The sequence below is a fragment of the Vollenhovia emeryi genome, unplaced genomic scaffold (genome assembly GCF_000949405.1).
Source record: "Vollenhovia emeryi isolate VEMERY1.0 unplaced genomic scaffold, V.emery_V1.0 DF939125.1, whole genome shotgun sequence".
In the NCBI taxonomy this organism is placed as follows: domain Eukaryota; kingdom Metazoa; phylum Arthropoda; class Insecta; order Hymenoptera; family Formicidae; genus Vollenhovia; species Vollenhovia emeryi.
The window spans coordinates 2,482,458-2,498,401 of NW_011967241.1; the positions used below are offsets into that span (position 1 = coordinate 2,482,458).

Genomic DNA, 15,944 nt, shown 5'->3' on the forward strand with positions numbered 1-15,944 from the left:
GAGAATAAACATAAAAATTGTCTACATTTGCAGTATTGAATCTGCTTTCACGAGATAACATCGGTTTCAAAGAAGTTTCCATCTCCGTACGTCGTACATCAATTTCACGCAAACGACAGAAATCGAATGCACCCTGCGCAGCTTTAAGGCGCCGCAAGCTGCCAAATATCTGGCAGCGTTTTCCTCGGCGACACGAGTCGCCAGAAGAAACCCTCTCTCTCTCTCTCTCTCTCTCCCTCTCCCTCTCTCGAAGGGTTGGGCGACGCGGCGGTGTGTTCGCTTGGGTGTTTCGAGGCCGCGTAGTAGGGAGCTTGCGCCTAGCCAGGCCGACTGGCTCGAGCTTGCGAGCTTTCTAGCAGCAGCCAGTCGCCGGCTGCCGGGCCACGACCTCGCATCAACCCGGCTGCTCGTCCGCTCGGTTCGATACTGCGCGAGGGAGCTTTCGCACCCACGTTTCCGCAAATCTCTCGAGTTTACGCCCGAACTTCTGACAGACCACATCTTCCGCTCCGTCTACTTGTGACACGAGGAGAGACAAGTTCCGCCGAGTTCTGAGAACTGTGCAAAAAGTCTTAACCGTCCGCAAGCTTCCTTACGCAAGGTGTTCAGTTATCGTGAGCTTCTGCGATCGTATTCGTTACATCAACCCCGAGTTCGTTCGATTCGTCTACTTGACTTTTGTTATTAATTTATCTGCAGCAATTATATTTCGTATATCCGCGGGGTGAAAACTCCCGTGGTACGCGCGGACTTTGTCGGGGATCAGGTGCGAGCTTTAAGCGCGGAATTCGGACATGTAAGAATTTGTGTCAGGGATTGTGGTAGCAAGGGTTGAAGGTCGAGGTCAGGGGTGAGAATTACGTCGCGCGAAACAAGTGACGCCCATCGGTTGTTTTTCCGAGGAACAGCGGAGTATGGCGGATGGGTGACAGACGCGGATCCACTGCAGGCTGAAGGTGTTTCTCAGCATCGGTGGGACCATGTGAGGCTTCGATCATGAGGGTGAGCGTGTGATTATAAAGCTTTCTCACATACAACAACAGTCAGAGAAGCTCCATTTTTCGAGAAATCCTTCCCTCGCGATGCTTAGCAATAAAATCAGAAGGAGCAATTTACCAGACTCTCGATAATGAAATCAACCAAGTAGAAAGTTAAACGTGGGCACTGAGAGTACGACACGTATGTTGGCGCGTGAATTATATTTCAAATAATTATATTTCATTATAATTAACAGAAAGGACTCAAAAAGATTTACGATAATCCGGACATTCCGACTCGACTTCGGTGAAGTCGTAGTTATTTCTCGCGTTTTTAATTGAGCTAAAGATGCAGAGCGCTTTCTGATTTGGTGAAAAAAAATCATGGTGTCTTCAATAAAGTTGATAACTAAATAATCGTGGTCCAAAAAGTTCAAAGAACGTGAAAAATTGAAGTTGTGATACAGACTTACATCAATAAGAAGAAATAATAAGAAACAATCGATTAAAATTACAATCAAATACGATCAAATTATTTGTGCGACGAGCTGTATGTCAAACGGCTGACGAACAAGAGCTATTCGTTATGATTATTCTAATAACTGCATTGTACTCTGAATTTTTATTTTTAACTATACTTTTGTAGGACTTAGGACAAATGCGATTTAAAAGGTCTTACTCTGCAAAAACATTTAATATCAAAATTGAATCTTAGAAACCGCAATGCGAATCAATCAATATATTACGTGAAAAATATAATGAATTGTGTTGAGGTTGAAAGATTTAAATTGAGATATGAATTTCGCATTAATTTCCGCCAGCTGCTTCAAAACTTGCGAAGAATCTCTCATCAAATATGACGTAAATATAAACTTACTTTGTGATAAATTATAATGTCATTAATTTTGATTACAGAAAGTTATGACCATTATAACTTATAACATATAAAAAGTTCTGTTTACGCTGCAAGCATAACATTTCTTTGCATATAGTTGAGAACCGTTGCGTAAAGCTTCCAAATGTTATCTACGTTAAATATTTACCTGCGAAAATTTATTTATGATGATGTTTTTGCTCTAATATTCAAAATAAAATAATATTTGATTTAATAATGTGTAAAATTAATTAAATAATCGCATAAAATAACATTAATTATTCTTTCAAAATTACTGCACAGCATGTAGAAACTTTAATTTTAATTATAGCTCATTCGTGGAAGTTACAATGTTTCATAGTTGACTTATTTAAATTACTCTTTGTATCATTTTGATTCATAAAAATCCTTGTTATTTTCTTTGCAAATATAAATTAAAAGTAAAACACTTAGATATGTTATATAATATAGTTTAATAAATATAGTTTTCCGGTTTTTAATTGCTAAATAAATCGAACAAGAAAATAAATGAGCTAAGTGCGCGAATTTCTATTTTGTCCAAAAATATATTTTATCTAAAAAGCTTATAATTGCGAAAGAGATGAACATAATTACCGGCTTTTATCCATTCAATTATTTTCGTTTAATGTTAAAAACAGCATGAAAATTTCCATCGAATACGCAGAAATAATTATATTATCAGAAGTTACGATCACGATTTCCATTGAACGAGCACATGTCATACCTAATATAGCTTTTTACCTCCTCGAAACAGTTCAAATTATTTCATGCTAACTAATCTCTGTAATTGATTAACTGAAAGCAATTTAGTAGCAAATTATTTCAGTTAAAATTTATATTAGTATGGGCACCGACGTGCTTTTATGTATCTGCTATATTACCCATTTTCTCTTCGTGCCAACCATTTGCAGAAGAAAAAAAAGCGATAAAAGTTCCATGCTTTGCTCCACGATCAAATATATCTTTCTAAAAAATTTAACCTGTTAACAGACGTTTATTTGTCGATAAGATTTCGCAGCTGGTCGGCTAGAACATTTATTCTGGGAATCTAAGTTATATCAGTCTTTAAGTGCCATTATGGGATAATTTAACGGCAAATAAAACGCGTTCGAATGCGACAAAACTTGTAATAAGGAATGATTTAAGTGACAACAGATTAAAGTCATCTGGGGAATTACAGTGGGTTAGTTCTCCGTTGCTGTCGACCCTGTAACACCAACGCCATAATACCCCTGGGCGAATTTTCATCCATGGTAGTTGGAGCGCAGCGTGGCATAACTTCTACTAACTTAGCCGAGTCAAATTGGGAAGTGTCCCAGACTGCGGTACTTCGAAATGACTTAATCGATGATGTTCAAATTTTGTATTGTCTTAACTATCACGGTTGAAATAATTATCTCCCTTAATCTGAATTATTTGCGCAATATTAGATCTTGAATATTGTGGGTATAGTAAATTCTTACCTCGTCTTTCAGATTTAATAGAACATTTTAATTAGTTTATTCGAGCTAACGTTCCAACATGTTACAAATAAATACACAGCTGATAAGATACGTAGGAGATTCAATTATATCTCGTTTAATTTTAAACTTGGGGAAAATTGAAAACTGCACTGAAAAAAATTTCTGGTTGAATATGGACGAATCAGATAATTCCTTTAGGATTTACCAGAATTCCTTTAGGATTTACCAGAATTTCTGTAATCCTACAGAACCTAACCAGAATTTCTGTAGGATTACAGAAATTCTGGTAAATCCTAAAGGAATTCTGGTAAATCCTAAAGGAATTATCTGATTCGTCCATATTCAACCAGAAATTTTTTTCAGTGCAGTTTTCAATTTTCCCCAAGTTTAAAATTAAACGAGATATAATTGAATCTCCTATATCTTTTTAGGTATGATAAAATTCAATTTTATATTTATCGGCTTCTTTTATTGTACTACTATAGTGTCTAAAAAAAGCGATAACAAATGGCTCTATAATTCAGAGAGGTTCCCAGCTACATCGTCTCCGAGATGCTGAACCACTATTCGAGCTTATTAAAAGATGCATACCATGATAAACTCGGAAACTCGTCGCCATACCAGGCAAGTTCGGTCGCAAACTTTGGTGGTAAATTTTATTTGCACGGCTAACACGTCGGTACTTGCCAAAGATTTTCTCCTTGATAGTTTCGGGCACAGGTTGAAAAAAAATCGCTCGAGAGACACTCAGGACGTACTTCACTTTAAGCTCCAGTTGGCGCGAGAAATTTCGAAAAGTTCGAGACAGGTGTCGACGGAACATCCTCCAAGATAAATTACACGTCTCGTCTGACAAAAAAAATCCTGTTTTAAAACTTCAAGCGATGAATTAAGCTTGCAAGTATCTGGTTTCGCGTTGTAAACATCGTCCTTGTAAAGTAACTTTCCCCGTAATCACAATCTCATTTTAATTGGGAATATCCAAAATTAAAATAAGGACAAAGCCTTACACTTCCGTTGATCCGCGAATACAAAAATAACAAAATGAAAATGGAAAATCGCTGGTAAGAAACCGCCAATTAAGAACATAATCAGCAACTGCTCTCAGACTTCGGTAAATGCTGGAATCTGCGAGCCTTCCTTGTGTTTCAAGCTTGATATTTATATTAGCAATGCAAATTGGAATCGGATGCGGCTAGCGTCGCAACAACAACCAACCGAGTACGACTACACATTCTGCGGGCGTTTACATAAAAGTGAAATTAGTGGACATAAATATAGTGTACATCTGTATACATGTTCTTTTTAAACATAATAAAGTTGCAATTTTATAAAAGTAATTTCGGTGTAGAATTAAATAAAACTCGTGCTTTAAACACATGAGTGAAAATTACGTTTCTTTGACATTAAATGGAATGCAGTTTTTCATTTATATATTTTTCTAAAATAAATTATTTATGAACATAAAATATAAAAAGCACTTCAAGCCGGAAAACACAAACAGCATAACTTAGCTCGCATATAAAATTTCAAAATCTTACAAGCTTTCAACAAGTATTTCTAATGAGTTAATCACAAGTGAAACAACGTATTTAGCTTCCTAAAATTGTTAGACGAGGAGGAAACCGCTGAGGGCATTGTGGTGTACAGATTTGCGGCATTACTGGGCATTACTGGGCATTTTTTGGTCGTTAGTTTGGGCATTAGGCCTTGCTGGGGCATTAAAAAGACAAAATAAGATAAAATAAGATAAAACAAGATAATAAGATAAAGTAATGCCCACTGGGTATTAGTGGGCATTGGTGTACAAGATTTTGGTCAGCGGTTTCCCCCTCGTATTTAGAAAATGGCATGACGATAATATTACTACACTTTCTGGAAACTCTGAAGTTTCGTCTTAAGAACCTTTTTACGAACGTTTAGAATTTCTTTAGACATTAATTTAATATACGTGGATGTATAAACAAATGATGCATCTTTACTACTACTTGTTGGACACGAAAAATGTTTATATCCTTTTCCGAGGAAATTATGCATCTTTTTATAATTAAAGTTAGCTGAGCAAAATTTAGTTTATACAATTTTAATTTAAAATCGTGCTTTTAATTAAATCAACACTCGAATATAGTTTAGAAGTGGTTTAAATACGAAGAAGTTGTTGAAAGAGACGCAATATCAGACCATAATATAGTCCGATTCTCATTAAAGTAAAATTGAAAATGTTTAAATTAAATTAGTTACAACTCTTTCATTATAAATAATTCACTTTAAACTTAATTTGTTTTCTATAATTAATTTTAATACAGAAATATATAATGCATTTAGCTTGCATTAATATACAATTAGGTGCATAAAACCAAACCCGTCAAAATTTTCATTCGATACAACAAACTGTTCTCATACAGAAACTTGTTACGACTGTGTAACAAATGTAATGAATACTACAGTAATTGAATTAACGGGATTTTGATTCTCGATAGATTCTGTGCAATCCGTTTACGATTGTAGATATTAAATGGTTTTATTGTAATAATAATACAACGCAGCGTTGAAACAAATATGCTTTACTAAAAGAAAGGTGTGAACGGTATTTTTGATGAAAATAAATTCGAACATTAGACAAAGCTCGGTTGATTACTATTCGTAAACAAATTAATTCGTAATCGAATCAACAAACAATTAACAAAAACTCGATACTGGGCGCAATATAAATGTAGATATAGACAGTTGCTATTGTATATGAATATTTATTAATAAGTGAACAAAAGTAAAGATGGAGAATAATTGCATGTATTAGCCAACACTATACATGAGGTTATTATTGCATTATTTGTACATCTGAGTCACCTGTCTTTGACGGCAATCTTCATATCTGGCAAAACAGGACATTTCGCTCATTTTAAAATCAAAATAAAAAAATCTCTCGTTACGAGCAACGATAAATAATTTTAACAACCCGATAGTTTTCGTATAGTATTTGAATTTTCAAAAGTTTCCGTTTTTATTTGTACTAGAAATTTATATTAATATAATTATTTGATAGGAATGATAGGAATTCGCACCAGAGCTAATGATCAGAAGGTTTTCGTTTCATGATACCAGCGAATGACGCTTTTAACGTGGTTATTGTTCCATAACTCGTTATCTTATCGATCTAATTCTGTATATTCAATTACTGGCAAAACTTGTACTAACGAATAACGTAAAGTTTATAACATATATCGTCACGTACGCAATCAGTACAGTAAACAATTTTCGCAATCGGATAGATATTTTTTCATATAACGTAATGGTTTTTAATGATATTCGATGTTAGCTGAAAATCTCAGGAACAAACAAACGAGATAATTTGTGAAGTTGATAGAAAAATTATTATGCAAAAAAAAAATCTTGGCAACCACGCATAAATGTTATTTTTCTTCTAATAATGAAGGCTCGTCGGTGAAAAATAAACTCGACAAAATAACGCGTATAAAAGTTATTGATGATGTGCCTAACTGACAAGAGGGAATCGCGATATCTCGAATCGCCGGGAATACAGCCGGGTGAGCGCTCGATTCGTACGGTGCCGGCCGTCTAATTATGTATTCCCTCGTTGATCGAAATCCCCGTTTTCCATCCGAGCGACCATACTCGCGCCGCCGCCCGTCGAGAGTCGAGACACACTTCGATGGTATCCGCGCCGGTTCAAGCGGAACATCTTGTATCGCTCGTCCATAAATCGTCAACGGCGCGCGCTGCGATATCGTTAGCATATGTATTGCATTTTACTTGTCCCAGTATTACCGTCGCCAAGGATTGGGCAGTTTTACGTCGGATACGTAATAAAAGATATTACACGCGCCGAATGTGCTATAAAGAGGACGCGACGTGCATGATACGCCCAACTGGAGAACGTCGCTAAGAATCGGGGAAGGATTGTTTCAGCTCGCTGAGATCAATTTCGTCGCGAATACGTTTAATAAAAAGAACGATACAGAAGAGAGGATCTGTATCAAGATCGACTAAAATCGATCTCTATCTTTTCAATTTTCGACATCGCATTATTTTGTTAAAGAACGAAAGTTTGCTCCAAAGTTGACTGAGCGCCAAAAAGAGAAACAGATCAAACCACATTTGTCTACAAATTGCTCCAAAGTTTGCCACTGATTAAGTCGATCTTTGATCTCCCGCATAAGCGAAGAGAACCAAGATGCTGGCTGATTATATATGTAGTATTTACAGGGACTTTAGCCTACGGGAGCTATAGGGGCAAGCCGTAAATTGAGAAACTTGGGAATTTCTAGTGTCACCATGTATGTTGCCCCGCGCAAGCTGCGTCAAAGTGGTCTTTCGTACGATTCGAAACGTCACAGAATAGTAACTTACGAAAACTGTGCCGCGGAGTACTTTGTAAAATGCATTTCACAAGCAATCTATAATTCCATAAACTATTTGTATCAAACGGAAGTACAAACCTGCAATTGATGTATTTATGTAATTTTAGAACAGTCATTCTTCCCTATTTTCATTTTATCTGGGAAAGCATATACAATGACATTATAGAAAGTCCTATATTATTTGTCGCGGTCCAGTAAAGGGATTGTAATTTTAACCCTTTGAAACACTGTGTAACATGTTACACCTTCTGAAACAATACTTTGTTCACTCTGATGTCTTTACTACTTTATATATAGAAGGTTTTTAGTTCGCTAATCCTGGATTTAAAGTCGAAATTCTAAAATTATCGAGGATTAACTCAATATAACAGCTCAAAGTTAAAGTTTTAATTGAAACATTTTTTTTGTAAGAGAGACGTCCTGTAGTCAAAAAGGCATCCTAAAAACTTCTTCTTCTTTCTCGTGTATAAGCGTAGAAGCCTGCACTGAAAAAAATGTCTGGTTGTATATGGTTGTATATGGATTTACCAGAAATTCTGGTAAATCCTACAGAAATTCTGGTAAATCCTACAGGAATTATCTGGTTCGGCCATATACAACCAGACATTTTTTTCAGTGTGTTTTATCCAGTTCTTTCTGGTACAGAACGAACTGGTACTTTGAACACTCGGTTTTTATTTCATCTTCGGTAGGCTACTAACCTTGCCGAAGGAAACCCCCTCCAATCTGGAGGGCTGTACCCCTTAAAGGACAATCCTATATGATTTACTTTTCTAATTACGTTGCTAGCGTCTAAACGGAACGACGTCTTCGGAGTCTAAGTTACTGGCGAATCCATGGCGCGGATTCGTAATACTGTAATAACTCACAAATCCTACTTACGACACAATCCCACCCAGCATCCGATCGTTCGGCGCGGCACAGCGCAGCGTTTCCAACTAGAACCGCAAGTAATTTATTTGGGTTCGCCAGCACGAATACGAATAATCATTCAGACTCTCGTGAGCGCGCCGCGTTTTCATAATCCTCTTACATTTTCGGCAAATTGGGTCGCTGGAAATTATATGTTGTTATATTTGCTGTCGGCTATTCCGCACGCTGGCTACATCGCCGATTCGCTGTGCGAATCAGAAACTGATAGATGCACAAAACTTTCATTCAAAATTTCTATCGAACGGTACGATTATGCGTAACGTTAGCCAAAATTTACAGAGAAAATGATCGAAACGACAGAGAGAATTGCGAGATATTAAGTAATTGCGAATGTGAGATTATTTAGTTTGTGCAAGTTGTCATTCAGATTTTGCTTTTTACTGCGTAAATAATTTACGTGAATTTTCACTCATCTTTCTATAAACTAGAGTAAAATGTCTCCATGTTAAGATTAGAATTTGCTGCCTTAGCTTTAGATCACACTTACAATTTTCCTTTTGGCGATCATTATCTTTTTTTTTTACGTGCATAATTTATAAGAATACTGCGGGCCGAAGTGCTGACTGGCATCGTTTTTCTCTCCTATCTTTTCGATTATTTGACACCTATAAAAAGTCTTCGTGACGATAAAAGAGTGTGGGAAATTGGCAGCCCGAGAAGCTACCGTCGAAGTTCCGATCGTCGCGGCGGATTTGCATGTTTAATGTAATCACGTTAATCGACTAAAAAGATTCGGGCGTGCGAACGTGACGCGTGGATGGAAACAGGTGGAAAGGGATTAAGAGATTCTCGCTGCTTCTTGCAAAGTATCCATAAGCATCCTGTAACGAACTCAGGCGCGGCAAAAGTTTTCACAGCGCCTTATAAGCGCGCTGCTTCGCTTGAACGAACGCCCCATTACCATTCATGGCGATCAGAGAGCTGATTGAAAAGTTATTATAAGCACTGCTATGCCCTCGGAACGTCGAGGAAATGAGGTACGAGAAAACTTGGGATGATATAATGTTTCATTACGATCACTTTTATCTGTCGTAAGACGATCATACATTTTTTGATTCCGGGCAATAAATTGTTTCGTTATTACAATTTCGAGGTATAATTAAGCGTTAAATAAGCATAGGAAAGATATTTTATTGCGACCATCAGCACGCGTGACATAAAACCTTAATGAAACCGTAAACGTAAATATTATATGTGCAACGTTATATGCATAGAATGTTGAAAAAGAGAGACAGAGACAGAGAGGGGAAGAGGTGGGAGGAAGGGGGGGAGAGAGAGAGAGAGAGGTCAGCCAAGTTTTTCCAACGTATTAATGGCTGCGGTAATCTAAATAATTTATTATCCGAACGGAAATGTCCATCTCTGCCACCGTCGTGAAAAAGTAACAACATTATTTCTATCCGCCCGTAAATGGCAAAAATAAACAGATGTACATATATATATGTAACGAGAAACGGTACCCCATTGTGTGTAGGTACTATTTTTAAACTTAGAGCGTGGGCTATAACCCAGTTTCTTTCCACTCTCGTGCATCTCGCTCTTTGTGTGTGAGGTTTTATACCTTAATATGCTCTTGTTAAAATTCAGTAAATTAATTGCGAATTCAATTAATTTCTCTTTATCAGACACGAGCGTGTTCTCTTAATTAATGACATATATTTTCAGTAACGTTTTTAATTGATATCTCGATCAGTAACGTAGTGATTAATGAACATGTACCATAAACATGTGTTTCTTTTTCTCTAGATGCACATTAACCATTTTTATTTTCTCCAAAGCACAAGAATGCATTTGTTATTGCGTGGGAGAATTTAGGCATTCTACATGTGTTTTGTCAAATATATAATAACTATTTGGCAACAATGTTTATTCACAAGAATGCGTCATCGTCAAATTTAATTCCACTGCACAATTTCTCACTTTTACCTATGATAGCCTATCTAAAAAAATTGTGTGCAACAGGATAAAAAGAAAAATCAATATTTTATCTCTCCATACTTAATAAAATACACTATATTATTTATGTGCAACAGCAAATATCTTATCTCATAACGCAATTGAAGGGCAATTGCCTCGTCATTATCATTATTTTAAATATCTTTTAGATGCATATCTCTATATGCCTTAAAAAATATATGATTCAATTACAAGGTATTCCTGTTCCACGATTGCAAAATGGTAGAAGAGATCCGTTCTGCGATGAAATATAAATTTCTGATCGTGCCAGTGAATTATGGACGTGCTTGGAAAATGGCTGACCGGTACTTTTTCCATTAAAATGTTTAAATGATTTAGCGGACGCGCGCGTACGCGCTGCAGCCGTGAGATATTTTCTCGTGGCTGAGGAAGGAAAGGAAAGTGCAAGGCAAGGACGAAATTAATAACGAATGCAACACTAAATGGAAAAATATAATATCGTCGCGGAATGCCATTTTTAATTTTACGCTACGAGGACTCGATTGAAAGATATAGGGGCCGCGGTTTACTATAGATGAAAAGTAACGGAGGATAAGAGGAATCTCGCATCATCGACGAGGAAAGCGAGATAATAAATAAGCGAGAAACATTCCAAAGTGAATTATATACTTGAATCGGCGACCGAGGTTATATCAGGGGAAAGTTACGGTCGAGTTTGCTAACAAATGCGGATAAGGATTTAAATGTACCTAGCGTCCCTATTCGCGGAAATTGATTTCCTTGGAAAAAGATGAGCGCGACTTGAATAATGCGACTTTATTGGAGTAACGAGATTTCGTGTTGGGCGAACGGTTTCCGGGATATCCGAGAACGTATAAGAGTAAAAAGTATATTGGCTCAAGCCGTATTGATTAGTCGCTTGAATATTGTTAGCGTGTTTATCGAAAATTATTATTCGATACTGACGTAACGATTAAACTATTTTGGAGAAGGGAAGGTTATTTAGAGTAGGGCCTTTTCTGAGTTTTGATATTTTTTGCTATGGTTTTCTTGCTAAAAATATTCGTTATAAGCCCGAGAGTAATACTCAATCGGGGAACCTACGAAATATGTAACCTACATATTTTTTTAATGCAATATGGACATAAGCAATGAAATGTGAAATAAAACGACGGAGAATAGACGAATGAGTAAACAGAAAAAAAGGGTATCGTACCAAAGAGAAAAATGTTTGCATAATATATGAAAATTTCGAAGCCATCCTCTCGGGGAATCATGAACGGGAGAGGCTGGCCAAGAGATGAGGGGTGAAGCCAGGTGGAAAGGTCAGAGTGGGTGCACTCCGGTGGAAGGAAGTCGGAAAATAAGAAGGATCTGCGGGTCACACAGGAAGAGCAAGGCGGCAAGTCGCTGGATTTCCGGGATTCTTTTACCCTCACTACATCGTCATCGTCGTCTCCGTGCGCCTTTCAGTCAGCCTGTTTCAAAAGTTGTTTCTTATTTATTCATGAATTACGCGACGCGCGCCCTGCCGCATCAAAGGCAGAAGCTCCGCGCAAAATATACCGGCGAAGAAACTTTCCATCCGCCACCGCGGAAATCCGATGTTATCCTGAGCTAGGAGCTGGCAGGATTAATGGATTGATCGACTCTCGATCGCATAGCCCGGCGTAGCCCGAGATGTTAGATCGAGGAGAAACTTTTAAGCGCGGTTTTAATTGAACGACACAGTATCCCACCTGCCGCAGTGCAGATAACCGCCGTAATCAAATGTTAAATATTCTATACTAAATTAAATATACACGCCTGTCCGCTCGCCATTGTGTCAGGACGGCGTACATAAAAAAAAACCACCGTCCGCGTCGTCAATTTTCATAGCAAAGTAAGTCCAGTTCGGCTCTCCCGGCAAAATCAATAAACCACCATCGATTTATACAGGTGTCTCATTGATATTCATAGGAGAGAAAATAAGCATACGAGAGGGATACCTATAGCTTTTTTGTTATACCCCTGATCCCTAAAGTCCAACATTTATATTTATGGTTTATAGCCATTAGGCATACATTTTTAATTTCATATGCATTCCGGAGTAAATGCGCGCGTATGTGTAACACACAAATACAAATTGCGTTATTACGATCTCGGATTATTATGCATCTCAATTTTCAAGCACCACATTTTGATATGCATATTTTATATCTCATTTATACCTTTTATATTTATAAATTGAATGTATAATATGTGACAATAACGTCCTATTTGTTATGGTGCAATCGTAACGATCTCATTCGAGATAATCAGAAAGTCGAAATAAAACTTTGATTTCCGTCCTAAGACCTTTCTGGACTCACTATTCTTCAAGATCAAATGGTACCGTAATCTTGGCGTGATGTGAGCTCGAGCGGGTTCGAGATTCACGGCACGTCGAAGGACTTAATTCGCGAAACGTCCAGAAAGGTGGTAAGCATGAATAATCGCTATGCCATGTTCCTCAAGTCGACTTCTGCAGACTCGGCCGTTCGAAAGCGGAAAAACCATCTATTACCCATCATTATCGAGTCTCGATTTATAATCCCCGCGAGCTTGCAGGCTCCTGGACCGGCTTCTAATACTTTATTGAGCGATCGGTCGGTTCATCAAACTGTATCGCCATTGAATCGACTTGCTTAAGCAGTGATATCAGTAAACTTATCAGTAAACTAGAAAAGAAAGTTTTTTTTTAATTAATAAATAACTGCACATATTAATTTTCTATTTTTTTTCTATACATTTGTATTTAGTGGAGACTCTTAGAAAACCACTAATTCTAAAATATGACTTGTAGTGTTAACTCACAGTTTTTAATCTAACTTTACTTGTACAAATCTAATTCAGTAGTATTTAATTCGAGGTAATTGTAAAAATTTTGAAAATTAGAAAATAGAAAAAGCAAAGTAATTTAAATCTTATTTTTCAATTTAATATGTATCATCTTTTGAGATTTTTTTTTCGTATGTGATCAAATGTACAACGATATAAATCTCAATAACGAACAGTCAAGAAATTTTCTAACAATTTTCAAGTCAAATTATGTAGAAATGGTTCGCAAAAAAATTTAGATCTCGTGTTTCTCTCTTTAGCAAGCAAGTAGCCACCGATATTTTCTTCCTCTTCTTTTCTCTCTCTCTCTCTCTCTCTCTCTCTCATTGTCTTTCTTATCTTGTTACTTAAATGGAGGCCCAAGTGAAGATTGAAAGTAAAAGATTTGAGGAATTACATGCCTCATTACTGTAGCAATTCCTCAAGAACCCTCGACTAATATATAGCAGAGTTAAAATCCAGTTATTTACAACTATCGATTGCTGTTGGGAGAAATACTCTCTCTCCCCCCCCCCCCTCCCTCTCTCCCACGTTAAAGTTTCAACTAACCTAATTAAACTATAAGGTTCTCTCTCATTGGAATAATGTTATCGTCTAACCGCGATAACGAGCTTCTCGTACCCCCATAGCGTTCGCCATCACGGAGAAGCTAGAAAATTTAATACCACTCTCGTCGATGCGACATGACGCTCAAGGCCTGCTGAGATCGTTTATCAAACTGCAAATTAACGTACTTGCCTAAATACGAGTATATGACATTTCTAATGTTACGAAACCATCCATTATGATCCATTATCTAAACTCGCAATTGATGACAAGAACAAGCAGATGCATTAACGACGGTCCAATGAAATCTGATATTTATTATGACCTAATTCGCGAAGGAGGTTACAACGCTACTAATTTTAATATTGTAATTTATTTAAATACGTAATTAATGAGATAATTAATCCTTACGCGCGTCCAATATGTATATTAGTTTTAAATAACTATTAATTTATATTACAATCGAGTATCGGATAAACGTGATATATTGCCAATTCCTTGTTAACATCGACGATTCATTAAACTATCTCAATTATATGTCGCACGTTGCACGACTAGATATCTATCTAAATATCTTAATCGCAAAGTTATCTGTTACATTCTGCAGACAACTGTCTGAAGATGCATTCTTGCACCGCACAAAATTCAGAAAAACAGATCAATACTCCGATTTGCTCGAAGAATAATTCATGAATTCGCGAGCGTGAGTGGTGCATTAATCGGTAACTATAATGTTTTTTAGTTCGTGTCAGAAAACTGCGTGCGCGATGCAACGTCGTCTGATTTACGATCTGTTGAAAGTTTGGAGGATGGAAGGGAGGGGGGGGGGATGTACGTTACTTTGATATAACATTTCGTCAACGTCTAAACCGGCGTCATAAATCGATCTCGCGTGTGAATGCATATCGCGATTTACGCGACGCAATGAGATCCTACGCTCGGAAATATTTACCCAAAATAACGGTATACCATGCAAAATAAATTCGCCACTAGGTAGGATAATTCAGAGAGTGGGAGAAGTACCGTGGATTTTTCTTCCCTTTATAAATTTCCGATGCACTCTCAAAGTTCTTTTATATCGCGAACGCTTTCATGGACGTCTCTCCATTCTCTAAATGCATTCTCGACGTACGCGCAAGATTGCTCGATTTCTTGTTCCAACACAAGCGATGTCTCTAATCTGTTGCCTTGAATCGAGCAAAATACTCATCATGAATCGTCAATGAAAGGCAGTAACAAAAAATTCTTTGATTTTATTATTTTAGAATATTCTTTAATTTATTAAGTCAGGCTCTTCAGTCTCACTTTCGATCATAAAGCATAGACAGCATTTAGTCTTCCAATTAAAATCTCTCTAACAGTAGATTTTCTTTTCTTTCCTTTTTCAAGTGAAGAATTCTTTGTTTTACATTGTTTTCTCAAATTTCTTTCTACAAACACATTGATACAATATAATTTATAATAAAGGTAGGACGTAAACATAGAATATATACAATAAATGTTTCCTCGTTTACTATCAGATTTCTCTCCCTTAAAATTATTGAAAAAATATAATTGCAGTAAAAGATTCCAATATTTTTATTTAGTTTCATTTCTTTTAAATTATTTTAACTTCCTCTTCCAATAATATCTATTTTTTAAATGTCAATAGCAATTTCTATATACAGGGTGCTACGCAAGACTTTGACGTCCGGTCATGGGAAGGTAGAGGGGACTAAGACAAACAGAAAAGTATTGTACTATTTTGCGCTTGGACGAATAGTTATCGAGATACGAAATTTTAAAAATTGCCGTATTAGCCCAACCTACTGGCGAATGTAAGCGCGCGGTGAGAAGCGTCGGTCTAGCGGCCCCGCTCGAGGCGGTGTTCGGCGAGGAATAGAATGGCGGTGCGGGGCGAGGAGTAGGGAGGCGAGGCGCGCCGCTGCCCGTCCGCCGCTTACGCGACCGCTCGCTCGTCTCCCCGCGCGGGGCC

At 37.2% G+C, this 15,944-nt stretch overlaps 1 protein-coding gene across 1 annotated transcript in view; it reads left to right on the forward strand.

Annotated features, from left to right (window-relative positions):
- The first annotated feature begins 305 nt into the window (after positions 1 to 305).
- The window catches only part of LOC105569257 (dipeptidase 1-like), a 99,767-nt gene continuing 84,128 nt past the window's right edge, over positions 306 to 15,944 (forward strand). The window contains exon 1 of the mRNA XM_012025582.1: positions 306 to 1,002. Coding sequence (XP_011880972.1) covers positions 997 to 1,002 — 6 coding nt within the window. The 5' untranslated portion in view covers positions 306 to 996. The remainder of the gene's footprint in view (positions 1,003 to 15,944) is intronic.